The sequence below is a fragment of the Emydura macquarii genome, unplaced genomic scaffold, assembly GCF_026122565.2.
Source record: "Emydura macquarii macquarii isolate MOO-44397 ecotype Brisbane River unplaced genomic scaffold, CSIRO-AGI_Emac_v2 contig_1644, whole genome shotgun sequence".
Taxonomy (NCBI): Eukaryota; Metazoa; Chordata; order Testudines; family Chelidae; genus Emydura; species Emydura macquarii.
Genome location: NW_027131781.1, coordinates 516,070 through 543,571, shown reverse-complemented (window position 1 = coordinate 543,571; position 27,502 = coordinate 516,070). Strand labels below are relative to the sequence as shown.

Here is a 27,502-nt window from a genome sequence, read left to right as displayed (position 1 = left end):
GAGGACACAAACTGCACTGCCTCTCAGGAGGATACAATGTGCTGATGAAAGATAGGTGAAGCCATGGGCTCACTTCTCCCAAATCCTTAGAAGAGTGGCTGAGACCCCAGGGGATTCAAGAGAGCATTTGTGGTAGTGGAGGAGCAGGCTCTTGGGTTCTCCTCAGTGTGCTCACAGAAGGGCCAGGCACCATCTGGGGAAATGTAAAAAATGTAGTATGATTACAAGTGTCTCATGGGAATTCTGCTGGGCCTGTTTCTCTCCTCAATAAATCCCACCAGGCCCCACACTGCTAGTTGTGTTAGTGACGCAGCCAGTATTTCCTTCATTCAGAATGATGGTAAGAAGCCAGACCAGGGCAGCATGGAGGATCTCTCCAGGGTGAAGAGCATTGATGAGACAGACCAAGCACAGCAAAGGTCACCACAGCCCTCTGAGCCAATCTGCATTCAGCGGAGATCACCCTTGATCCGCAACCGGAAAACGGGGTCCATGGAGGTAATGCGGCGGGTGTAGTTTCAATTGTTCTGATCAAGTTCTCTTGCCCACACTCACATTTTCTGGGACTCACCTTTTAATAGTGCACCAGGGTTTGAGTTACTGCCATTTAGGGAGTTAGGGGAATAAATGTGTCAGTGGGAAAAGCAGGTTTATTAATAAATGCAGAGTGGTTGGATGGTTGGTTGACGTACTGAACTCCTTAAAATACCTTCACTATGGAAAAATGCAGGAAAGAGGTTTGAACAATTAGTGAGGAAAGAAAATTGTGTAGAAGTGTCTATGGGTGAAGAGTGGCAAAAGCACACTTGGGAAATGCTGAGTAGGCACATCAGCGGCATTGTAGGGTATTAGCATTACTAGCTGTCAGAGTAAATGTACCGTTGTCACCTCAGGCCACATTGTTTTAATTAATTTCTTCTTGGACTTCTCATGAAGTTGAATTGGAAGGTGCCATAGCTGCCTATTTGTCTCCTGTAGGCTCCTGGGAACTGGTGATGTAGGCTGTCTATGATTTGTATTGGGCAGCAGAGATTTATTACAAAGGTCTTAGTCTGCCATAGGACCAAGGTACTTCTAGAATTGTCCATCCATTGTTCTGCCAAGGCAGCTGAGATCAGCTGGGTTGACCTTGCTCTTTGTCCTTAAGCTCAATTGCATAGTTGGCACTCCCCTTCCAGATGATGTCATGGTATCCTCTTGCACTGAGGATACCTCTCTGGGGGAGGGAACTCCAGTCATTAGGAAAAGACAGGTAATAGTAATGGGGGACTCGATCACTAGAAACAGGTAGCTGGGTTTGTGATGACTGGGACAACCGCATGGTGACTGGTGTGTTGGATGCAAAGGTTGCAGCTCTCTTGAGACATCTAAACAGTCTTATGCTGTGGTGCTGGGGAGGAGACGGTGGTCGTGTTACATGTAGGTGCCAATGACATAGGGAAGGATAGGAGAGAGGTCCTGGGGGCCAAATTTAGACTGCTAGGTAAGATATTGAAGTCCAGGACTCTGTGGTAGCATTCTCTGAAATGCTTCCAGTTCCATGCGCAGGGCCAGTTAGCCAGGCAGAATTGCAGGGTATTAATGCATGGATGAGATGATGGTGTAAGGAGGAAGGGTTAGATTCATTAGGAACTGGGGAACCTTTTGGGAAGGGGGAGCCTGTACAGGAATGATGGGCTCCTCCTAAACCAGAATGGAACTGGATTGCTGGCACGTAAAATTAAATAGATCGTAGAGCAGTTTTTAAACTAAGGGCGGGGGGAAAGCGTACGGGTGCGGAGGAGCACGTGGTTTGGATAGACATATCCATTAGGGGAGGATTTATTCATGGAGATTCTCTATATCCTAGTAAGGAGGAGAGGATAAAATTATGGGTAGGATCTGATGAGAAACAGTCAAATGAAAGAGTCCTATTCAATTACGTCACAAAATGGCAGACAGCTAAAAAGTGACAATTTTTTTAAGTGCTTATATACAAATGCTAGAAGTCTAAGTACTAAGATGGGTCAACTTGAGTGCCTCGTATTAAATGAGGATATTGATATAAAAGGCATCACAAAAACTTGGTGGTGAGGATAATCAATGGGACACAGTAATACCAGGTTACAAAATATATCAGAAGGACAGAACAGGTCGTATTGGTGGGGTTTGTCACTATATATGTGAAAGAAAGCATAGAGTCAAATGAAACAAAAATCTTAAATGAACCAAACTGTGCCATAGAATCTCTAGGTACAGTAAATCCATGCTTGAATAAAAATATAGCAATAGGGATATACTACCAACCATCTCAAAAAAGATATATAGGAATTGGAAAAGGTACAGAAAGGGCAATTAAAATAATTAAGGGTATGGAAGAACTTCCATATGAGGAGCGATTAATAAGACTGGAACTTTTCAGCTTGGATAAGAGATGACTAAGGGGAATATGATAGAAGTTTATAAAATCATGACTGGTGTGGAGAAAGTAAAAAAGGAAGTGTTATTTACTCCTCTAAAGACAAAAACTAGGGGTCACCAAATGAAATGAATAGGCAGCAGATTTAAAATGAACAAAGGAAGTATTTCTTCACACAATGCACAGTCAACTTGTGGAACTCCTTGCCAGAGGATGTTGTGAAGGCCAAGACTTATAACAGGGTTCAAAAAAGAACTAGATAAGTTCATGGAGGATAGGTCCATCAATGGCTATTTGCCAGGATGATCAGGAACGCAATCCGATGCTTCAGGTGTCCGTAAACCTCCAAGTGCCAGAAGCTGGGACTGGATGACAAGGTATATCTCACTCGAAATTGCCCTTTCTGTTCATTCCATTGGAAGCATCTGGTACTGTCCACTATTAGAGACAAGATGCCAGGAGTTGGCTGGACCTTTGTTCTGGCCTAGTCTGGCTGTTCCTGTGTGGAGACAACCCCATATGGTGATGCTGACATGGGTAGTGTGTGCTGTAGAGGGAAAGGAGCATGCTCTGGTGAGCAGAACTAGAGTGTGGGGGTCAAGCCTCCTCGAGTTCCATTCTCAGCTTTGTGCTGAGTTACGGTGGGGGGGAGGGGAGATTTCTAAGGATACAAAGGGCAGGTGAACACTTGCCTCCCTTGGGCTGTCAGTGAGAATTAGGCACATAATTGCTCTCTGTGCCTTTGAGCATTGGCCCTTCACGTCCCTCTTTAAAATGAGACCAATCCTTCTCTGCCCCTTACTGCCGTTTGTGAAGTCCTTTGCGTGTGGTGGGTAGAGCAGGCAGACATCCTTAGCAGAATGCTGATTGCATCATTTGTTTCTGCAGGTGCTGTCTGAGTCCTCTTCCAAATCTGCAGGGTATCGCCTCTTCACCTCCTACTCCAGACAACCTTCCGAGATGAAGCAAAGTGGCTTAGGTACGAGCCTGTACTCGACCTGTCCACCTGTACCTCTGTATCTGTGTGTGCGTCTGTCCATCCCTCCACACGTCCATCTGGCTCAAGTTCCATGTATGTCTGTGTATGTATTATGTCCTCTTATGTAACGTTACAGCATGCAATGTTTCCTGTACAGTTTTCTATCTCCTTCATTCCTCAGCCCCTCACATAGCCAAGGTCCTTACTACTGAAAGTGCACACGTTACGTTTCGTAGCAGATGTATAATTGCAGAATAGGTTTCTCCTCCCATTGCAGCACATTTCACGGTGCTTAGCAAAGGGAGGAAAAAGTGCCTGTCCAAAATCTGAGATGGGGATGAACTTGGGTTGTGTATAGGGCTGAAACGGGCATGCTTTTTGTGTCATAGCTGGGTTAATTTATTCATTTGCAAGACTATTCCCATGGATGCATTGTTGTCTATAATTCCTTCCTCTTGTAAAGATTTTTGGCCACCTCCAGGGAATGGAGATCACTCATCAACCATCGTCTGTTCAGTGGTGACAGCTTGTAGCACCCATCACTGATCTGACTAGCTTTTCATCGCTAGTGTGCCAGTTGAAGCTGGGGAAAAAGCTTGTGGGCACAGTTTGCAACTCTAAGTATTTTTAGCACAGATTCCTATCATTGAGGAGTATCTGTGGGCTGGGCACCAAAGTCAGATTGGTGGAACTTTGTAATGCTGTCTAGTAGAGCCAAACATTTGGTGCAAGGTTAAGGAACCCATGAACCTGCTGTCCTGTCAGGTCAGAATATGGGTTTTGTTGATCAGAGCCTCCTAACACTCCCAGAACTCCTGTTGCAAAAGCAGAGTCAAATTCTTTATCCAGAGCCCAAATCTCTGCTGCTGTATGCCTGCGAAGTGGATCCTTGACAGATGCAGACTCTGATCGTTTAGAAGGACAGTGCATTCTGTGGGAGATTGCAAACTATCCATAAACCAGTTTTGTGCAGCAAGATGATAGAGCTGTTCATTCTGGACAATACCCAAAGCTGACTGTTCCAGTCCTGGAATATTTACTGTATTTAAAAGTCTGGTAGTCCAATGGAGACCTGCAAAGGGAAACTTAAATGAGTGTCTGCACTTCGTTGCTTTTTTTCGTGTTGTGTGAAGAAGTCCCAAAGGGTTCTGTTAAAAGAAAATTTTGGTTTTTTTTTCTTCTTTAACATTATAAATTCAACTCTTGTCTCCTTGGAAGACTCTATGCCCAGTGTAGAACTAGTGCAAGTATAGTAGTGCAAGAAAGTGAAAACTGGGCAGTGTAGAGGGGAAGGGAATTTTAACCACACTTTAAAATTCTTTGGCCTCACTGAGCTCCGAAGTCCAGGGCTATGTCTACACTGTGATAACAGCTGCAGCGGACTTGGGCTCATGGGGCTCAGGCTGTGGAGCTATAAAATTACAGTGTAGACGTTCAGGCTTGGGCTGGACTCAGACCCTGTGAAAGAGAGTCTCAGAAGCCAGGCTTCAGCCTGAGTCCAAACGTCTACACTGCAGTTTTCACCCCTGCAGCCTGAGCCTACAAACCTGAGTCAGCTGACTGGGCTCTGAGACTCAGTGCTGTGGGTTTTGTATCTCCATGTGAACATACCCTGTAATGTTTAGGAGAAAGGATGTCTTTGAAAAGAGGTGGATGTCTTTGAATTACTGCGGTGGCTGATGTCCAGACTACCTTTGGGTTGGTGGAGTGCGTCCCCACCAGGAGCACGTCCACCCACCTAAGAGGGGCAGTGTGGGGAGCTGAGAGTCTGGTCTGCCTCCTGCTGCGCCGCGCGCCCCCCCCCCCCCCCCCCCCCCCCCCGTTCCCCAGGCTTCTTTCCTCCCCATTGCCTGCTGGGAGCCGGGGAAAGCTGCTCGGCACTTCCTCTTTCCCCATTCCAGGGGGAAGTTGCCCCAGGGCTTTTTCCCCTTGGGGAGTGTGGTCTAGCTGCCCTGGCTTCTCACCCTCCCAACGCTCTGGGCAAGCCGCAGCCATGTTAGTTTCACAGTTGAGCCCTGAGCCAAAGGAAGAAGCGCCCAGGCGCAGCTGATATAAGGGGGATGCAGCCTCAGTGTATTGTCACCCTAACTGAGCTGACATGAGCCCTACACATCTCGTTGAGGTGATTTTATTTTGTCGAAAAAACTGGGCAGTTCTGTCAGTGGGGCAGGGCAGGGGAGGAGAGGGTGACTGCAGTGTGTACACTAGCACTGTTTTGTCAGTTTTTAGACCAGGCCTGAGTCTGGGGCTCTCTAAGTAGATTGTCTATACAAAGCCACTCTTCTGACTAGTCCTCTGCACTGCTGAGTCTGAGAAGGAATGAATGGTACCATGTAATCGGTTGTATTAGGGGCTTTGTGTGGCTTCAGTGGCCACTGCTCTCTTCAGGGCTCTGCATCTGCACTGAGGGATCTGTGCTAACAGTCTAGTTGTACAGCCTCAGGCACTAGGGACATGTCTGTCTTTCTGGGTGGAATTGGATTCGTAAAAACTCAGGCTTTTAAGACCAGAAGGGACCATCATGATCATCTAGTCTGACCTCATGCACATTGCAGGCCTCAGAACCTCACCCACCAGCTCCTGTAAGAGACCCCTAGACTCTTTGAATCATGATTTGAAGACTTCAAGTTACAGAGAATCCACCATTTACACTAATTTAAACCAGCAAGTGATCTGTGCCCCATGCGACAGAGGAAAGCAAAAAAAAAACCCAGGTCTCTGCCAGTCTGACCTGGGGGAAAATTCCTTCCCAACCCCAAATATGGCAATCAGTTAGAGCCACCAGGCAAACACCTGGGAAAGAATTCTCTGTAGTAGCTCAGAGCCCTCCCCATCTAGAGTCCCATCATCAGCTGTTGAGGATATTTGCTGCTGGCATTCACAGATTAGCTACATGCCATTGTAGACAATCTCATCATATAATCCCCTCCATACATTTATCAAGGTCAGACTGGAAGCCAGTTAAATTTTTTTTTTGTCTCCACTGCTCCCCTTGGAAAGCTGTTCCAGAACTGCACTCCTCCGATGGTTAGAAACTTTTGTCAAATTTCAAGCCTAAGCTAGCTGTTGGCCAGTTTATCTCTATTTGTTCTTGTGTCAACATTGGCGCTTAATTTAAATAACTCCTCTCCCTCCCTGGTATTTATCCCTCTGATGTATTTAAACGAGACAATGCATCTGTCACCTGTTCACGCATCTCTTCCTTCCTAATGCCTTTGTCTGCCTTATAGAAATCTAGATTGATCCCCTTCACAATCTGAAATGTGTGTTCTCTCTGTGTGGAGGAGTAGGAAGGACAGCTGGGCTTAGACTGGTTCTCTCTGACTTGAACTTCAGCACCTATTCTTGTGGGCGGGTCTTTTAGCCCATACCACCTATTGCTTCTGCTGGGCTTTGACAAGCCCTGCTCTAATGTCAGACTGAGCCTACTTCCCCACTAACAGACCTTGCCAGTATCTCTTGATCTCTTGCCATGGAGGGAGAAGGATGGGTGCTTGTACTTTGGTATAAAACCAAGATGTTTACAAACACAAAAGGGGACTGCAAGAGAGGACTCCAGATATATTGCTGTTACCATCTCCCCAGCCATCATTATGATAAGTTTGAGCTAGGTTTACTCTGTTAAAATGTGCCAGTGGAAACTGGAAGGGCCACAGAACCCTGCACATTTGAAGGGCTGTGGTATAAAACTTGGGATGTGGCTGTCTGGTCAGAATTCTGGTCTGAATATAGAGCTGTGTGAGCTGTTTATAACTCCATGGGTGCACAAGGGATTTGAAGCCCAGATTTCTGGAGAAATATATGCACAGTCCTGTTGTAAAAGGAGATCCCTTTGCTTATTTCTGTGAAAAACTCCTCTTTTGTGAGCAGTTAGCCACAGCCCCCAACAGTACCCGACTTTTTGGATAAAAAAGACTCTTGAACTCACTTGGTAGATGCCAGAGTTGCAAGAAAAGTTAGCAGCTGCAGCTGATTAGTGCGTATGTATCCCTTTACAAAACGCATAGTTTAGACAGATCTCTGCTGCGGGAGGATCTTCGGTCTGACTGACCAGTTCTGATATGGCACAAGTCTGGGAGGTCAGCGCCCTTTCCAAGATGGGTGAAAGAAGTGAGCCTTAGGGCTGGTTCACACTGAGCGTGTGATTCGGCGGCAGTCGACGGTCGTTACACAAACTACACAAAGTAGTGTGCGTAACTGATGTCAACTGCTCTGCTTCCCTTCTGCGCGCTGTTCACACTGCGCTGTTCCCGTCGACTCAGCGCTACGCTACTTGAGGGGGTGGACTTACTCAGTCAACTTCTTGATCGATTGAGCGGATCTCACTGACCGCTCAATCGATCCTGAAAGATTGATCTGGCGGTGGCTATTTTGCCGCCGTCAGTGTAAACGTAGCCTTAGTGTAAATGGAGGCTACTTTGCAAGCGGGGAGGCTGTTCCAAGAGGTGGGGTCAGTGTGGAAATACAGTAGAAAGTGAGAGAATAAGGTAAAGGGAGCGTTAACGAGAGCAGATTGGGCAGAGTAGGGTTTAGGTGGTAGCTTAAGCGATTGAGGGGGTAGGTTGTATAGAATCTTTGTGGAGAAATGATCCATACAAAAGCACTGCAGTTGCACAAGTTCATGCTCCCTGACCCAGCCAATTGTACTGAGCTAGCCAAATCCAGGAATAGTCATGTATCGTGGTGCTATTGCAGTGGGGCTGAGTACCTCTTTTTCTCTGTCTTTTGCTTCCTTTCCATTGCCTTCTCTTCTGCCGTGTGAGTAGGCACAGAACTCTTGCTACACAGTTCATTAACCTCTTTGTGTTCTGCTGATTGTGATGATTGCATTGTAGCACAATCTCTAAACTCTCAATCTGGGAGCTGTGATCTGCCCTCGGAGCTGTTCTCATCCTTGTGTGCTTCTGTTCTCTGAGCCAGTTACTGGCTGACCAAACCTGATGCCTCTTCTGTAGTTTTGCAACAATAGATGTTGCCCAAAGACGTCATTCTGGTCATGTGAACTGAATTAACTCCCTTTGGAAGCTGATGGAAAACTAGTGTCATCTTATACCAAGTGTCACAATTTCAGGATAAATTACAAGGGTCATCCATAGTCCTGCTTCAGGTAATGAATGAGTTATGGAGTTAGGAATCAATTTTCTTATATGGCATAGCATTGCACAGTGAAATACGGAAACAATTTACATTTTCCTCTGAAGTATCTGGTCCTGGCTACTGCTGGAGGCAAGATACCGAACTAAATGGACTATTGGTGCAATCTGGTGTGGCAGGGAGAGGGGGATACCATGTGAATGGGCCATTCTTCTCATCCAGAATAGCAGTAGGCAATGGTTACAGGTCTGAATGGGCTATTGATGTGATCGGATACGGAAATTCCTGTTCTTTGGGAAGGGTATTTTTTGCAGGCTGTCTCTTTCTCATGAAGACTTTGACAGGAAACCTGGGCCGTGTTTAGCTAGCTGCTTCACATCAGCAAACACTGCTCCTTTTGAAAAATTAAGAAAAAGGAATTTGTCTCTGGATGGAATGCAGAGGTGAGTCCATGAGCAGACTAAAAATCCCAGAATGCTTTGCAGTTAACTGAGGCTCATCCAGGAGAAGAAGAGAGAGACTACATAATCTAGTGTTGCATACATGCCCTGGGGAATCTCTGAGTTAAATGGGGGATTTAGAACTGGTGTCAAATGGCAAATTGGGAAGCCTGGAGACTGAGCTCCTGTTTCTCTCTGAAACAAGTAATGACAGTGCCAATTTTCTTCTTTCTGCCTGCTCCCAAAAATGTTCAACCTTCACCTGCAGGGACCTTCTCTTGGAGTGAGGAGATCACATTCAGTCATGGCTATAAGACAGGGCTCTGTGTGGGAAAGATTGTGCATCCCTCTATTAGTTCTCTGAGCAAGGGTCCCCTGATGAAGAATTCTTATGCTAGGTCATGAGGAGCTCAGTGAAGACATCAGCAAATAGAATTTAACATAGAAAAGTAGCTGTCACTGTACGCCCTTATTTGGAGCAGCGTGTCCTGTGCTGGGTGCCTCACTGAGCTTGGACGGCTCCGGGAAAGAATAGCGAGGGTAGTTAGTGTGGGTACTTGATACTCAAAGACTAAAATTGCTGCATTTACTGTGTGGGGGGGAAAAAAGGCAGTGGGAAATATGAATTCAAGGGAATCTGTCTGAAGTGAAGTTATGGGTAGAATAGTGAAAATTGATCAGTCTCAGGTTTTGATGCTGCCCCATAATTTGAGAACAAGGGTTAATCAATTAAATTAAAGGGCAATGAATTTAAACTCCATCAAAAGAGATACTTCTCCAGGTGAGTAATCAGCATGCCATGAGGTGTCCATGAGACAGCTCGGGTGGCAGGCGTTTTAAAAGGGCTGAATCATTTCTGATCATGAGTAACATTTGCGGTGCAGAGAATAGAATGTTGTAAGTTAACAGTGGAGGAAGACTTTAGATCAGTATAAAGTCAACAGTTTGTAGATGCCTGGACCTGTCCTGTGTAAGGAGGTAAAAAAGTGTGGGAGAGTAGCAGTGGGAGCACCTGCCCCACTCGGGGATGACTCCCCACTGAGGCTTACGCTCTGCTGCATCACAGTTAATGATTTTGGACCACAGTATGGATAAGCAAAATTGCTTTCCTCAACTGGCATGAACCATGTTCCAAACGCCCAACTGTCAAGTCACCACTTAAGTGGCCTGCAAAGCGTTCTAGGGAGCACTGTGGCTCTGAGAGGCAAAGTGATGAGTGGGTGGGTGTCCAGATGGCAACCTCTTGTGCCTGGTATTCAGCATGTTGAGCTCAGATCATTCTAATAGAAGTCGGTAGGAGCTCAGCACTTCTGATGATCGATAATCCTAGGGCGTTCTCAACCTGGGCACCCAACTTTTGAGAATTTTGACCTGAGTGGCTCATCTGTCTGACAATGAGTCTGTGGCAGAGTCAGGAATAGAATGATAATTTCATAGTTCTCTGCCTTTTCTAAAGACTGGGTTTATAGGCTACAGTTGCATATTATTATGTAAAAGGTCATAAACCTACCGTGCATATGTAAATTGAATCCAAATGTGCTCTGCCAGCTGCCTGGAGAAAAGAGCCAACAATTAATTGTAGATAATAGAAATTTAGGACATTTAATTTATGGAGACGTACTTTTATAGAGGCGTCCAGAACAGGCAGAATGACACAATATGTGGCAGCCATTTTCAGAGTCTCTGAGGGAGTCTGATTCTGTCCACCGGTGTTAACAAAACTCTTGGCTTAATACATTTTGATTTTTGATTTTTTTTTTTCCAAAAGATTTCTAGCTAAGCTTATAACAATGGATGCTGAATGCAGAGCCATGGTTTAATTAGGATTGGGTTAGGCTTATTTGTGTGGTTTTTGTTTTGTACAACTAGAAAGTGTTAACCGAGAAACCCCTGAGTAGGTCTGCAGAGAGACAGTGGGGGTATAAATGGATGGTCTGCAAGCCCCAGGGCTTAGGAAGGACTCATGTCCTGTACCCTGTATAGCAATCTCACAGTTGGTGAGGAGCAGTGTGGTTATTTGGCCTTTCTCTGAAACATCAAGGCAGAATCCTGGACTGGAGGGACCTGGGAACTGATGGGGGCAGCAGTTTGTGTATCTGAAAACCTGAAAGAATGGCTCTATAATGAGATACAGATTTCTTTCCCCAGTGCTTATGAGTAGAGATCTGGCACCAGCTTGATCCAATCTTTTCCCTGCACTCAGGAGGGCAATGAGCAAGCTCCCTGTTTCCTGATCAGCAGATTCTGTGTTTCCTTTGAAAAATCCTGATTAGGCTGTAGGCTCTCCCTCCTCTCTGGCATTATTCCCTGCTTCCTACCCCCTCCATCGTGTGGTGCTGGCTGCTTCCTACAGAACTGGGGAAATCCCTGCACAGGAGAACTGGAGGGCGGGCAGAGGGGCAGTGCCCTGTAGTTGGTATTTACATATCAAGGGGATTAGGTGTCTTAAAAATGCCTGAAATGAATGGGTAGATGGCTTTCCGCCTCCTGATCCAGTCTGAGCATTAGGCTGAGTGATAGTAAACCCTGTATGGGGGGTTATTCTGCAGTAAGGCAACTTTCCTCTTCTCCAAATACCAAACTCCCCGTGCTGTGCCCAATGCTGCTCTCCTTTGGAGGGAGCTTGCTGCCCGGTCTAGCATCAGTCCCGTCTTGAGATTCATCTCCTGGAGACAGGGCAGATTACTTCTCCCCTGCTAACTTTTCTGCTGTCTGTAACTGCATGCTGTGGAGATGTAATACTAATGTCCTCCACGCCTTTCCAGGGTCGCAGTGTACGGGACTATTTAGCACTACTGTGCTCGGAGGCTCTTCCAGCGCCCCAAACCTCCAGGACTATGCACGCAGCCACGGCAAAAAGTTCACCGCCAGCCTGACCTACAAAGATGGTATGAATGTTCTTGATGTAGCAGATAACTGACTTGTGCAACTTGCTGTCTATAGATGTTACTGAGGCAAAACTTAGTAAGATTTTCCAGAGGATTAGACATAAATGAATTGAATATCCTCTGCACCTGCATACGCACAGTCACACTGAAGTGTTATGTATTTCTCTGAGCATTCGGACACTGCCTGCTGTTGGATGTGGGTTACTGAGCTCAATGGGCCATTGGTCTGTCCCTGTGCGCTCAGAGAATCAGCTCGTTTGTCTCAAATGGACCCACTGGTGCTCTGCTTCTCAGCCCATAAGAAGACCGAGTTCTGTCTGTATGACTGTGGAACTGGGGCTGCCATGTTGGCAGAATGACCTGCATGGTGGGGCCAGGCTGGGGATGTGGGGTTGGGGGGTATATAGGACGACCTATGGGACATGCACATCCAGAGAGGTCTGTGCACCTGATGTGCATAGTGAGGCCAGGCTGGGGATTTAGGGGGGTAACATAGGATAACCTATGACGCGCACACACATCCAGGTAGTTCTGTGCACCTGAGGTGCTGAGGGAGGTGGTAGGTAGGATAATGAGAGGAGATTGCAAACTCTAGTTGCTATCGCTCACTTACTACAGAAGCTGTCTGACAAATCTTCAACTGAACCCCTAGTAAAGATGACCTGATGAAATCAAACATTCAGCTCGTTAGTTTAAGTGCTGGCCCATGCGCTGACAGTGAAGGGGACTGTCCGGCTGACACGTTACATCAGAATAGTCCTTTGTATTTATACAGCACCTGCAGTGTGATTGCACTGCACGAGACATACCAGGAGGCGGTCCTGCCCCTAGGGACTTAGTGTTGAAGACTGAAACAAAGAAACTGGGATATGTGAAGGTGGGGTCATAATCATTGCACAGCCACTGACAGTGATGTAGAACATAATAGGAAGCTTGGCTCCATGAATTGAATCAGGGTTGGGAGTTCCCTAATGCAGCATAAGGGTGGTGGAGATCAGGAAAGCAAACTAAGGGAAACTGTAAAACCTTGTTCTCGTTTGCAGGGGTGTTCTAGCCATGTTGGGCCCATGATATTAGAGAGAAAGGGTGGATGCGATGACCCACAACACACCTTTCAGGATCCCTAGGTCTCACACATGCCTATCACGACATGGCGTATCTCGTTGAGTGCAGTGAATACCCCACTAGTAGCTATGGGTGTAACCAGACCATCACTACACACTCAAACACACACAGGAAAAGGGTAAAAGACAAAAACACCATATCATCCGTGGGTGAATGCTTCTTACAAAGCGATCACTCCATATCTGACCTGTCAGTCTTAGTACTCAAAGGAAACCTGCACAACACCTTCAAAAGACGAGCCTGGGAGCTTAAATTCATAACTCTCTGCTAGACACTCAAAATCATGGTCTTAATAAAGACACTGGAGTATGGCTTCTTACATCAGTCTATAACCTGCTAATCCCTCTGGTTTTGTCCTATGTTTGCACAGTGTTAACAGGCCACTTCATCCTGAATGGTTTCTTAGATTATTGTTAACTACTGATGCTAAACGATCTCCTCCACCTTGTATGGAGCGGTGACACTCTGGGTATATTCCCCCACACCCAAAGAAGAGTTCTGTTTAGCTCAAAAACTTCTCTCTTTCACCGATGAAAGATACTCCCTAAACCTTTCCTTATCCATTCTGAGCTGCCCTAGGTGGCTGTGAGTGGTGAGAGAAGCTGTGCTAGCTATGCAATAGGTCTCAGAGCCAACCTGCTAGTATAGGGCAGGGTAGCTCAAGGCATCTGGTGTGGGGATACAGATGAAGGGGCTGACAAGAATAGTCTGTGTCCTGGTACCTTTTTCTTCTATAGCTCTCCAGGCACTTTCAAAGTTCACAGGTAGTATTATTCCTATAGGGAGAAACAGAGAGAGAATTAACTTGGTGACAGGCTAAGGGCATACAGCAAGCTGGTGGCAGTCAAGAGTAGAACCCAGGTCTCCTCAGTCTTGGTCTGTGCTCATTCACTGCATGCTGAATGCTGCAATATGTATACTGGGCAGCTGGAGCCTGCCTACAAACGCTAAACTGCAGGTACCATTAGCTGCCTATAATCAAAGCCCTGGGCAGTTTCCAGCAGGCTGGGTCTAAATCCTGTGGCAAGGTCCCTGCATTCTTTTGGCACTCTTGTGGAGTGGCAGCATAAAATAAATGTTAGAAGGTAGGTTTTTATTTAATTAAATATGAAGGCAACTAACCCGATCAAGTCAGTCACCTCTGAGTTAGTTATTTTGGTGTTAAATTCAGTTTATTTCTCATTGTCTCCATGCTTTTCTGCACTGCCAGGGCCACGCTGCATTGCTGACGTTGTGAGGAGGAAGCTGGAAGTTTTAGCAGCTCAGTAGGAAGCTATCGAGGCTTTTGGCTCCTGGGGGAGGCAGTTTGGAATGCGAGACAAGCCCTTTAGTTGGGCGTTTCTGCTTAAACCAATGGTGGTGAAATAGTTTAAATGCCAACATTGGTAACTCTGAAATCTGAAGAAGATAATTAATCAATAGGGGTGAGTGAGATAGTTCAGGCAACAGCTTAGTTTTGTTTTTATTGTTGTTTTTCTAGGGGCTTGTCTGCACGGGGGCTTTATAGCGGATCAGATTGAGTTAATATGGTTTGAAAACACTTGAATACATGCGGCACCATCCCGTCACCGTACACTAATTCCACATTTATTGCAAACTCTGGGGTCTTTTTGAAAGTGGACTAGGTTTGCTTCAGATTGAAGTAGTTCAGTCTGTTTGTGTGACTGAAATTGTTGTGCATCACTTTTTAGATGCTTCCAATGGCAATCCCACAATGCTTAGCAGATAGGTCAGTAATGGTCAATCAGTTTACCTGTGTGCCTTCCCTGCTCTGGTGTCAACAGACTACACCTCTTCTCTTTAAAAGCTGGCACAGAGCCAGATTTGCCCATTTGTTCCTGGACTCTATTGTATCATTCTTGTAGTGTGACCACACTAGTACTCCAGAAGCTCCACAACATGCCCTCATGCAGCTGCCGGAGCTGTGCTGCGACCCTGGATCTCATCGCCATCTGGGGAGAAGCGTCAGTTCAAGAGGCTCTTGTGGCTAGAATTAAGATCTTTTTGTGGACATTACAAAGCAGAGTCACAGGGTCACGACCAGGATGCCAAGCGTGCCAGATAACAAGCAAGCAGCTCAGGAGAAAGTACATTGCAGCATGGGACAAAAGGAGGCAATACGGCAGAGAACATCTGACTTGGCCATTTTTTGATGAACTAGGTAGGATTCAACACCTTAATAGTACATCCTGTCCCAGCCACCATTGGGACCTGCTGCCTGCACTTCCCCCTGATGGATAAAGACTGGCCAGACCCATCAGAAGATGAGCATGAGGATGCCAGGGAGAAGTTTGTCTCTTGAGAACCAGGATCTTTTTGGGACTCCGGACCCTGGTGTCGGCCAGCTGGAAAGCCAGCTGCAGTCCTACCCTCCTGCAGTGGACCGTGATTCCTGCCCTGCCTTGTGTGAACCCAAGACCCAGACAGAAACCACATTTGGGACTGAAAAGGCAGATTCCCTGGAGGCAACTTCAGCATGTAAGTTTTCAAGTTATTACTGTGCTACGCTGCCATTCTGGGCGCCCCATGGCCCCAGCCATTGTAGGCAGATGTGAGCTAGGAGCCCTTCTGAGTATCCAGGCCCTGCTTCTCTTGTCTCATGCTGCCCATTGCCCCCTCCCCTCGCCCCCTCACCCCAAAGTGCTGGGTGGAGCAGCCATCATTTTGGAAACAGTCAGCCTCTGTGACATGCTAAAGCGCCAGCTATTGACTGTTTTCAGGCCCATGGCATGAAGGCCATGTGCCCATCTCCCTGTCTTCCTTTCTTCTTTCCTCATCTTCCTTGACTACTGAAACTGTCCCCGCCCTCCTGCCTCAACGTGGCCACAAGCATGGTGCAGCCACAGTTTCTGCACCGCCTCCCCTCCCTCAACAGATTCAAATGACAAGCATTCATTTGTGCAGAAATCAACAGCTTGTGGAGACAGTGGTTACAGGAGGAGAGGCACAGCTAGTGCTCATAGTATACATCCGGTATAAATACAAACACATGAAAAGCCATATTGGGTCAGACCAATGGTCCATCTAGTGCCAGGAATAAACCGAAAGGGCAATTCTGAGTGATCTGGCCTTCTTGTCCAGTGTCCCCATCTGGCAGTTGGAGGTTTAGGGACATCCACAGCATGGGGTTGCATCCCTGACTACCTTGGCTAATAGCCATTGATGAACCTGTTGTCTCTGAACTTATCTAATTCTTTTTTTGAACCTAGTTATACTTTTGGCCTTCACAGCATCCCCCGGCAATGAGTTCCAAAGGTTGACTGTGCATTGTATGAAGAAGTACTTCATTTTGTTTGTGTAATCTGCTCCCTATTTATTTATTTGGGTGACCCTTGGTTCTTGTTATGTGAAGGGGTAAATAACTCTTTCCTATTCACTTTCTCCACACCATTCATAATTTGTATAGACCTCTATCATATCCCCCTTTAGTCATCTCTTTTCTAAGATGAACAGTCCCAGTGTTTTTAATTTCTCCTTATATGGAAGCTGTTCCATACCCCAGTCATATTTTGTTGCCCTTCTCTGTACCTTTTCTAATTCTAATCTTTTTTTGGGAGGGGGCTGCGAGAATTGCACACAGTATTCAAGGTGTGGTCGTATCATGGATTTATATAGTGTCACTATGATATTTTCTCTTTTTTTATCTATCCCTTTCCTAAGGATTCCTAACATTCTGTTAGCTTATTTTGACTGCTGCTGCACATTGAGCGGATGTTTTCAGGGAACTATCCACAATGACTCCAAGATTTTTCTTAAGTGGTAACAATTAATTTAGGCGCCATCATTTTGTATATATAGATGGGATTATGTTTTCCAATGTGCATTACTTCACATTTACGAACATTGAATTTCATCTGCCACTTTCTTCTCCAGTCACCCAATTTTGTGAGATCTCTTTGTAACTATTCACAGCCTGCCCTGGACTTAACTATCTTAAGTAATTTTGTATCGTCTGCAGATTTTGCCATCTCACTGTTTACCCCTTTTTTCCAGTTCATTTATGAATATGTTGAACAGCACTGGCCGAGTACAGATCCTTGGGGGACCCTGCTATTTGCCTCTCTCCATTGTGAAAACTGAGCTCCTATTCCTACCCTTTGTTTCCTGTCTTTTAATTAGTTACTGATCCATGAGAGGATCTTTCCTCTCATCCTTTCATGCTTTCTTTCCTTTCCTCTCATGCTTACTTTGCTTTAGAGTCTTTGGTATGTGACCTTGTCAAAGGTTTCTGAAAGTCCAAGTACACTAGATCTACTGGGTCACCCTTGCCCACATGCTTTTTGACTCCTTCAGAGAATTCTAATGAATTGGTGAGGCATGATTTCCCTTTACAAAAGCCCTGTTGACACTTCCCCAACATATCATGTTTATCCATGTGTCTGATAATTCTGTTCTTTACTATAGTTTCAACTAATTTGCCTGGCACTGAAGTTAGCCTTACCAGCCTGTAATTGCCAGGATCGCCTCTAGAGCCTTTTTAAAAAATAGACATTACATTAGCTACGCTCCAGTCATCTGGCACAGAGACTAGTTTAAGTGTTGGGTTGCATACCATAATTCTGCAAATGGACATTGTTGTTCGTGCCTTTACGAGGCATGCAGTCTGCTTCTTGCTGAGGAACAGATGCCCTGTAACATGCATTCTAACTGACAATCCTTTTGTGGCTCTCTTTATTGTTCTCTACATTTTCTCCCTGTCTGCTGGGGAGATATTGCAGAACTTAAGACTGAGGAATTGTTCAGTATTGTTTTGCATGTTGTAGGGAATAGACGCATGCCCATGCCACCAAGTATAGCTTTCAAGCTCCTTCCATTGCTGAAGCACTCCTGGGGAACCAGCCTCGTGAATAACTTCACAGCATATCTCCCTATCTTTCCTTTGCCTTTTTGAATAAGAGCATTCTCTGTTTCCTAGTCACCTGCCTCGGTGTAACCTCATAGAGAATCAGGACAGCCTAAGGGGGATATAGAGGGGATTACTATCCAGTTCACCTCTTGATCCCCTCTAACCTCTCTGACATCATAGAAGCACCTGCAGTACACAAACAAAACAGCAAAACCAAAGCGGGAACATAATTCTAACCCACCCCACCCTCTAATCTTCCGAATAGCAAGTACAGAAATCCCAGTGCACCCAGCAGCCTCCTCACACACAGACCACTTTACCTCCCTGACTCTCTTCCCAGTCTGGGGGAACCTCAGACATGGTTAGTCACATAAAGAAAAAACCATCATGGCCGTCTGGAATATGACCAATAAGCAACTGTTTTTGTCCATCTCTCCACCCCTCCCCCAACACTCCCACAGCCACAGGACCTGCTGCCTGTTAAGGACTGGGCTTCTCTGTATTGCAGAGAGGCTGGCCAGCCTGAGTGGGTTGGAAAGGAAGACTATGGACAAAATGTTTGTAGAACTCATGGCAGAGTCCTAGAGGACAATGGAACTGGCTGAGAGATGAAGGCTAAACATAAGAACCTGGAAGAAGAAAAAAATGCAGCTCCCCAGGAGGTTGTGGATGTGGCTAGGAGCAGCATCACCCTGCCAAAGGAGATCATAGACAAAGACAAGGTGATGTAGAGGCAACTCATAGACAAAGACAAGGTGTTGTAGAGGCAACTCAGAGGCTATCCTGAGCCAAAATGATCTCCTCCAAAACATGATCCTGGTAGGCCAGTGTGACGTTCCCCTCTGCAGTCTGGACTGGTGTATAGCTGTGTCACTCCAATCCCTCATTCCTGGAGCTCGTTTTGCACTTGCTCTGCTGTGTGAACCCCCACTCCTGGATCAGCTTACATACAGCCTCCTGCAAGCCAGCGGCCCTCAACTCGGTGAGTGAGTGCTTCTGACCAGCCACTAATGGGTTTATGCAATAGAATGACCTCAGCAAACATCCCCGGTCCCAGATGCAACCCTGGGAACTTCCATCTTGGAATGTGCAGTGCAGTCCACTGAACCTTGCAAGCTCATATTTGTTTGTCAGTTTGTCAAAAAAAATTGACATGCACCAGCTCTGTCACTTTAAATGAAGTCTCTACACACACCCAAACCACGTACACTGCTTTAAATAAAATAAACAAATAAGGTTATTAAGTACAGAAAGATTTTAAGTGATTATAAATCAGAGGAATATGTCAGATTTGATCAGGATGAAATAAAAGCAAATTGCATTCTAAACTAAGCTTAACACTTACCACTAAGTGCTTTGAGCAGGAGGTTGGACTAGATGCCTCCTGAGGTCCCTTCCAACCCTAACTTCTAGGATTCTATGATTTAACACCTTCAGTAACCTTACAAAGTCAGATAATGCTCACCACAGGCTGGCTGACTCTTTCAGCCAGGCCTTCCCACTGTGGACAGTCCTTCAGTTGCTTGATGTTGTTTTGTAGATGAAAATAGAAGAGAGAGAGATTTCAAAATCTCTCTTCTTTTAAAATGTTCCTTTGCCACCCCTAGGGGTCAGGTGACAGACAATGTCTGGCATGGCTTCCTCCTGTTCAGTCAAATGAGTATCCCCTTATCGTTGCTCAGGCTAGTCCATTGTTCCTGGAATTGCTGGGTTGTTTTGTGCATACCTCACTCTCTGCTTGTGCAGGGTTTTACTTAGATCTGCCTCAAGTCATGAGACACATATTGGGAATATTCCGTAGCAGAGCTTCATAACCATACATATGATATTGCAACAAACATACTACTATCACAATGGTGTTCAGTATGTCATGAGCATTCCAGAAACACCTTACATGACACGCTTTGCACTAAACAATACACAGTTACATTGTAAGGGCGAACATGGGGTGCAGTGGATCAGAGCCAGCAGGCCCTGCAGTCCTGTAACTTGGCACTCAATGTCCTTGAGCCCCTGGACAATACTGCCTACTGGGACCAGCAGCAGCTCCTCCCCACTGCACTCTCACAGCAGTGTTACCAGCAGCCATCGGAACCAACCGGTAGGCACCAAGAACACAGGTGAGCCCAGCAGTGTCCCTGACAATTTTGAGCCATGGCACTCAGCCCCAGAGCACATGTGAGCAAGAGGCAGAGGAAAGGCATATGTCAAGTTCCAGAAGATCCTAGGATTGTGGACCGTTGCAGACCACCCTGCATTTATGTCTGTAACCTCATGTGATGATCAACTTGGATCATCCTTGGAGCACCATGGAGAACTATCCCTTTCTGTTTATAAATTCTGCAGCCTGGTAGGAGAGAGAGGGCAGCAAATGAGAGGCACATGGGCTCTATCAGTTGCTGCAATACAGTCAGGAACCCCATGCGTGCAAAGCCATCAATAGTCTCCTGAGCATTACCCAGCTTTAGAACCCAGCTAGAGAGTACCTTATCAGTGGCATAGCAGACTAGCATGAGGATGGACCCAATAATTGATCTCCCCATGTTGAATTGGTTTGCTACAGACCTGTAGCATTCTGGGATGGTCAGCTTCCTGATGGCAAGGACGACCTGCTTCTTCATGAGGGTTTGGCACCGCGTGTTGGGGTGCTGTTGCTGCAGCTCCAGAGCCCTACCTGCATAGATCTCGACTAGGTAGCCCTTCCCACCCTGAAGTTCTTTTCTATTGCTAATCATCCCAAGCCTGCAGGAGAGTCCTCTCCCACAAGTCCATGCTGCTTTCCCAGGCCCATAAACAGTGCTGAACACCGTGTAACTCATCCGGGAACTGGTCTTCTAGTTCCACCAGGTCAGCGTCATCTTCTTTCTCCTTCTCATCATGCTGCCATCACTCCAGTGTATTCTCCGGCTGCTGCTGTTGCTGTTGCTGTAGAATGTTCTGCTGCTTACACATTGTCTGCTCAGTGAGGTGATTGGCAAATTCCAATGCCAAATTCATCTGGCTTTAGTGCTATAATACAACCCAAGCAGACGCTGAATATTCACACTTGTTACCATAGCAGCATGGAGCATTGTTGAGTGCATGCTGGCTGACACTAATTCAAAAATAGCACAAAGCGACCCAGAAAAGAAGGGTGGGAGTGGAGAATGCAGATGTGGAATTAAAAACAAACAAACTGAACCTACTTGGTTTCCCACAATTCAATTAATCAATCCCGAAATGCAGGCTGCTCAACAGCAAAGCGAAGGACCATGGGATACCCCTGGAGAACGCTACACCTTCAGTTTACAGCAAACTGCTTCAATGTGTTCACAAATGTGAAATGAAAATGGAACAAGTGTTCCCCATGCATCCTATTCGTGCAACGTGCATACTGTAAGTTACCTGACGCACATTAAAAAGTTTTGGAGTAAACCAAAGACACACACCCTAAGATTCTGGAGCACAATTCTGGACTAGAGGGTGTCTTCCATTTTTCATTCTGTGGTCACTGAATTGCAGAGTATACAGTGCCCTGTTTATAGTGCCTTCCTGCACAAACTCATTGCTGCTCTGTGAAATTGAATTGGCTTTATTTCTTTTAAAAGCCTCCTTGTTGGGGACTTGGATTAGGATATGGAGTTTTTCGCTTCTACATCACTGGTGTGATGGAGTGCAGTCTGATAATGAGTGAAAATTGTCAATGGTATCTCCTGTGAAATGAGTTGGTTAGTCTCCAGCCAGTTCCTCAGAGCCAGCTGTCTACATCACAAAACCCACCACAGCTGCCACCCTAGGAAGCACGTTCAGCAGAGAGATCAAGGATTGAGTGGGGCATGGAGACTGAATGCCACTGTCACCTCTGGAGCTGATTTACAGGGGCAAAGCTGAGAGACGTTTTCCAATTTGAGTGCATGTGGATGAGAATCTTGACCTGCTTCTACCTATACTGCACCTATCCAGGAATAAACAGGAATTCAGTCTCCAGGCCATCAAGACAGCAAGGGAAGTACAGAAATGTCAGTGAGCCCTTGGGTAAAAGTATTTGTGGGGGCAAGTTGGCAGGATCTCTGTAAACATAGCCAGCAGCATGATGTGGTGATACTGTTGATGCCAGCTGCAGGAAAGCACTTATGGAAGGGCGAGGTGTGTGTGGCTCTCACTGCTCTGATAAAAGGGAAACATAAAAGAAACACTCTGAGAAATGAAAACCTCTTTTAATTCCCAAGCAGTGGTGGGAGTCTGACCAGTGGGGCTCTGTTCCACCAAGCCATGGACTCAATCAGCTTCTTTCTCTCTCCCAATCTGTTCTGGCCCATCCCTTCCCACATGCTGTGAGCTACCTGGAATATCCCCTTCTGCCTCACTTTGCCGGCTTTTCTGGTAGCTTATAGAAATAAAAAACTGTCCCATGACAGCAGAGTCTTTTATGCCCCATTCCACTCCTAGAATCTGGTTTCAGCCTCCCGCTTCCCAGCTACATAACTCATGTGAGATAGCTTTGCCTACTCTGTGGCCAGGTACCAAAGGGGCCCTTCTGGGACCCAGCCGAACCTACACTTGAGGAGTCGTGCATGGACTGTATCTGGGAATGCCACGTCTATGGGCCTGCATGTGGCGAGGTCCAGAGGCACCTGCTTATTCTGTTCAGTTGTAAATTTGACTTTCCTTTTTAATTCCTAAAACTCTCTGCTTAGCACAGACTCTGAGGGGACACGCTGAGGCTACAGTTTCCTTTTCTTTGAATCTTCTGTTGCTATAAGGGGAGAATAGTTGTAGGTGTTTCCCGTCTCCCCCGTAAATACCGAGCGGACTGGCCTGTGTTGTACTGCTGCGTTCTGTTGTGTGGCCGGGTGCTTTACAGGCTCTGAGAATGTCCTAGTCACTTGTGCCAAAGATCCCTATCTCTTTCTTCAGCTATCTGTAGCAGGACAGGTCCAGGCACAACACTGAGAACAGAGAGTGTCTCTAAGAAACTGGAAGTGAGGTGGGAGGGCAGGGAGTGCTGCCTTTGTATAAGAACAGAGGCTGAAGAAGTGTGTGAGCATTGGAGACTGTTAGTGGAGACGGAGAGCAGGTGTAAAGAGGGGCCTAGAGGACTCAGTCAGGTGCTGCAGATGGCATGTGAAGTGTATTGGGCTCAGGCAGAGGGATAAATGTGCGGGGGCTGTCAGTCAGGGATGGCTGGAAGCATGCAAAGTCTCAGGGCTCCTTAGAAGCAGGCTATTAACAGATGATCTGTTTTTATTTCCTCAGAGCTCTTGTCTATGCCAGCCGTAAAACGATTTTCTGTGTCGTTTGCAAAGCATCCGACTAATGGTACGTTTGCTTCCTTGATTTGACGTTTCCTCATGCTTCTAATCCCATCCTTGCGTTCCGTTCTCTGCACGTCGCTGTGTTTCCTTCTCCCTTCAGCCTTCTCATGTTCCTCTGCGCGTCTGTGTATCTGGTGTCCAGCTGTTTCACCCTTTCCCTGTTGTCTCACCATGACTAACCTCCTTGCTTTGTGTTACTGCCTGTGAGGGGCCTGAGCCTGGGCTGTCTGTTAGGAGCCTGGCAACCTGTTGATCCCAGGGGTGTGGGCACCCTGAACCGAATGCAGCAGCTCTGTGAGCAAATTGGGCAGAAGCTCTGTGAGAATTGGATCCTTTAGCAGCTTCAAATTCTGTGCTGGCATCAGCACCTTCCTCATGCTCTCTGAGAGCAACGGTGATTGTGGTTCCCCAGACTCCACTGTGTATGGCAGCGAAGGAAGAGTGAGGGCAGCTCTGGGGTTAGATGGAGCTAATAAGTGAGGCAGGGGCTTGCCTGCACCTGGTGACCATGCAGGATGCAATCTACTGAGGTGAGAGTAAGGGATCCCTAGTATTTCCTCTAGGCGTTCTGCCCGCCAGCACAGTGGCCTTGGTAGTGCTGATTCCCTTATGGTGTCTCACCTGCACAGTGTCGCTTGCAGTGCTGGTCCCTCTCATGTTCCCCTGATATCTCTTCATCCCGCACCCAACATGATGGCATTGGTGAGCTGGTCTCACCTTTTCATATGCACTGCACCCCCTAACATGGTGTCCTTGGAGAATTTGCTTTTAATCACACACAAACAAATGTGGTCCCGAGTGAAAGGTTGTGGATGTTCACTGATATTCGAAGGGGCAGCACCTTGCTCCTTCGCTGTTGGAAATCTTCCCCACTGAACCCATGACAATCAGAGACTGGGCTCCATATTTGTTCCCCTCTTCTTAGCCAGGAGGGAGGGCAAATGGAGCTGCACTGTGACTTGTGCTGCAGTGCAACCTGCTTTGCTCTCCCCACCCTAACAGCGAAGAATGGAGGTAGGGTGGCGCTGCTCCTTGTACGTTCCCACCATCTCTGCTGCATGTAGCTACTAATCTGATGCCCGATTCTGTGCATCTTTTGACATTATAAAGACAAGTGGTTCTCCTGGTTTAACTGTCAAGTGGCTCACAAGTATTTACTCTCTAAGTCTTGTATAGGAATTTTCAAAAACGTTTTTGTTCTACAGCTAACATTCCTACCCATTCCTCATAGCTGCTGCTTCTGGGAGTCACTGGGACTGGAGCAGGTTATTAATAGACATCAGTATAAGTGCTTCTATCTTAGATGGGCTAGGCTGTCTCCTTTCAACCTGAATGTTGGTGCTTAGAAACCACTCTGTGATCTGAAAGATGAATCTACAATCAGAAAAGCACATGATAAAGGCTGGAGCTAGGGTCTGGCTAGTCCTTGAAGGGTATGTCAGCACAGCCAAAGCTCTGCACGGGCTAGCCTTCCTGTGCTGGCTGGAGTCAAGATAGCTCGGGTTACAGTAGCAGTGAGGACTGCATCGTGGGCTTCAGTGTGGATAGTTCAAGTCTGACACAAGCTTTGGGTACAGTCTCAGCTCACTGGTCCATTCTGAACATTGTGCTGCGCTGTCTTCGCTGCTGTTGTAAGCCATGCTAGCGCAGGTAGGTTAGCCTGTGTACAGCTTCTGCTGCATAGACATTCGCAGAGTGTCCAAGCAGGTCAGACCTCTGGAGGACGGTCGGTTGGACTGTCTCATTCTGTGCAAAGGGAGAGCGGCGTGGGTTGTTCCAGTGTCTTTCTGGAAATAGTTTGGTAACCACACGTCGAATGTGTCGTGTTAAGGGCATATCACTCTGACCTGCAGGCAAAGCACTTCCTTTGTAGACCAGCCTTCCACAGGCCCCACCCTGCTGTCACAGCAGCCTGATACCCACAGAAATGTTAGGTGTTTGGGAAACAAAGTGCACAGAGAGGATTTCTGATCGCATAGGGCTCTTTAAGCAAAACGAGATCCAATGGCTGGGAGTTGAAGCTAGACAAATGCAGACTAGAATATGGTGCACATTTTTAACAGTGAGGGTAATTAACCAGTGGAACAATGTCCCTAGGGCCACGGTGCATTCTCTGTCTAAATCCAGAGTGGATGTCTCATTCTAAAAGATCTGCTGCAGCTTGACCGAAAGCAATGGGCTCGATGCAGAAACCACTGGGTGAAGTTTTCTGGCCTGTGCCAGAGGCCAGACTAGATAATCATAGTAGACCCTCTGGCCTTAACATCTGTGACTCCAAGAGGAGCAGGGCACAAGTAGCATGAGTTCAGAGTGTGTGAAGGGCAGGGATTTTAGGCTCTGTTTTAGTCATCTTTCCACAGTGCATTGAGGAGGACAGTGCAAGTTCTATGGAGTGGGGGGTGATACATTGCCCAGTGTTTCTCAGCCCTTTCATCTTCTTGGGGACTGTAAATAACTTGTGCCCTTCTGCATTTTCAGAACCTCCAGGTGACCTGTTCTCAGCTAATTTCTCAGCCTCCCTGTTGGCTATTTTCCACCCTTGCTATGCTCTCTAAACCATACATTTTTCTTCCCTTCCCCATACACAGTGCTCAGGTACAGGATTCTGGCACCAAAGGCTATATCTGGATATCTTGGTTCAGTGGGAGAAGGGCCAGGCCTGTGGACTGTCTGTCTTGTTCTGTAGCCCAACCTGGACCTGATTACACACAGGCTAAAAATGTGGTCCTGTGGTTTGTTCATTTTAGAAAAACTAAAATATTTGAAAGAAACAAGCTCTTCCCTGAGACTGGGCCTGGGGACTGAAGGTTCAGCGTGTTGGGTGGGGAGGAGAGATCTCTTCCTACCTTTCGGCCCTGGGGGTTCAGCACATGGCCTTTTCCCCACCTGTCTCGGTTTTCTCATTTCTCAGCCACCCCTCTCTCTCTTTCTCTCTCCCCCCCCTTCTATGGTTCCCCTCTCCTCCAGATGTGCTCGAACACCACTGTGTTGCCCAGCTGCTGCGCCATTTTTCCTCTGATTATGCCATGAGACAGAACATCTCCTTGGATGCCACTCTGGCCCACCACCTACATCAGTGTTCCTACCACCTGCGTCTCTTCAGGAGCTGGCTGATCTCAGGCCAGGATGACTTGGAGTGCCTCTATGGTACTGCACGTTGCAGCTGCCTCAGCCCAGTGCTCTTGTAGCTGAGCAGGAGGTGCTGTCTGCTTGAGAATGCAACAGACACTGTGCTTTCTAGAACAGGGAAAGCATTTCCCTCTCTGCATCTCAGAGCCTTGGGGTTGGTGCTGCAGTGAGACTTCTGTGGGTGGTTGCATCAGGGCAGTTTTGGAGCTTGAGGAAGGTACTTTCCACGTAGGGCTAGTGTCTTCTGTGTAGCTGTAATTTTGTGCTCTTCATCCTTGGCCATTGTGCAGTGCCTCCTTCCTCTAGTCAGAGTGGGTACTTGTGCTTCCCTTGTGGAGCCATGGCCAGCATGGATTTGTGTGCTTTCATCCGTCTGAGGCACTGTGTTCCAGCAACTTGATGGACTGCTGATATAACAGCCTTCCTGCCCCATGCCCTGTCCCCAGAGAGGCAAAATACCTATGCTCCTTCAGTTTAATAAAGGAGCTGAGATGGATGACAGCTGTGTGGAAAAGGATGAAGAATCAGCAGCTATAGCATAAGAATGACAGAGCAGCCTGACACCCATGAAATTAATCTGCTGCTTCTTCGAATAGTGTGCCTATGGGTGCTCCTGTCAGGATGTGCGTGCACCTGTGCACTCTGGATTGGAGATTTTTCATCAGCTATGTCTGTGAGTTTGTGCCTGTGCCCTAGGTGCCCTCATGCTCCAGTACAAGCGTATAGGGGTGGACTGCCACCACACCCAGTTCCTTCTCGGTCACTTGTATTTGAGATGGAGTATCACGGTGTCTGCTAGCTAGCCTCTTGGCTGGCTACACCTCTTCTTAAAATTTATTTATTTTTGTTTAGTACAATTTGTGCCTTTTTAAAAGGTTCTTCATTCACCCCCCCCCCCCTTTTTTTTGCGCAATTCAAGCCCTTGATCCATGGCCTTGAGTGCGGGTTCTTCCCAAGCCCTGGGGCTTCAAACCTGGCCAGACATGCCATAGCATTTGCCACAGCATTTGCTGAGACCCCTGGGGTCAGAGTCATTCCCCTATCTGTCAGATCCTCGGAGAGCGCCAGTGTCCGTCCCTACTGTGACAGTAAGCAAAGACCTTGGAGGCCCTTCAGAACCATCTAAACCATTGAAGAAGAGAAGGCCCCTCTTCCCAAAATGGGAGAAGAGAAAGGTAAAGTCAACCCCTCAATCTGGGTCTCAGGAGATGTTGTGTCCTGTTTTGGATACCTCTGAGGCTCCCATCCCTTTGGAACTGAGACCACAGTACTGTCTGACTATGCTGCCTACCTTATCTTCTTGACTCCC

The 27,502-nt window shown here is 46.8% G+C and overlaps 1 protein-coding gene across 1 annotated transcript in view; it reads left to right on the top strand.

Moving 5' to 3' along the window:
* PPIP5K1 (diphosphoinositol pentakisphosphate kinase 1) overlaps positions 1-27,502 on the top strand; it is a 96,756-nt gene that overhangs the window by 47,844 nt on the left and 21,410 nt on the right. Inside the window, exons 25-28 of the mRNA XM_067555390.1 lie at positions 334-498; positions 3,287-3,377; positions 11,677-11,799; positions 23,006-23,068. Coding sequence (XP_067411491.1) covers positions 334-498; positions 3,287-3,377; positions 11,677-11,799; positions 23,006-23,068 — 442 coding nt within the window. The remainder of the gene's footprint in view (positions 1-333; positions 499-3,286; positions 3,378-11,676; positions 11,800-23,005; positions 23,069-27,502) is intronic.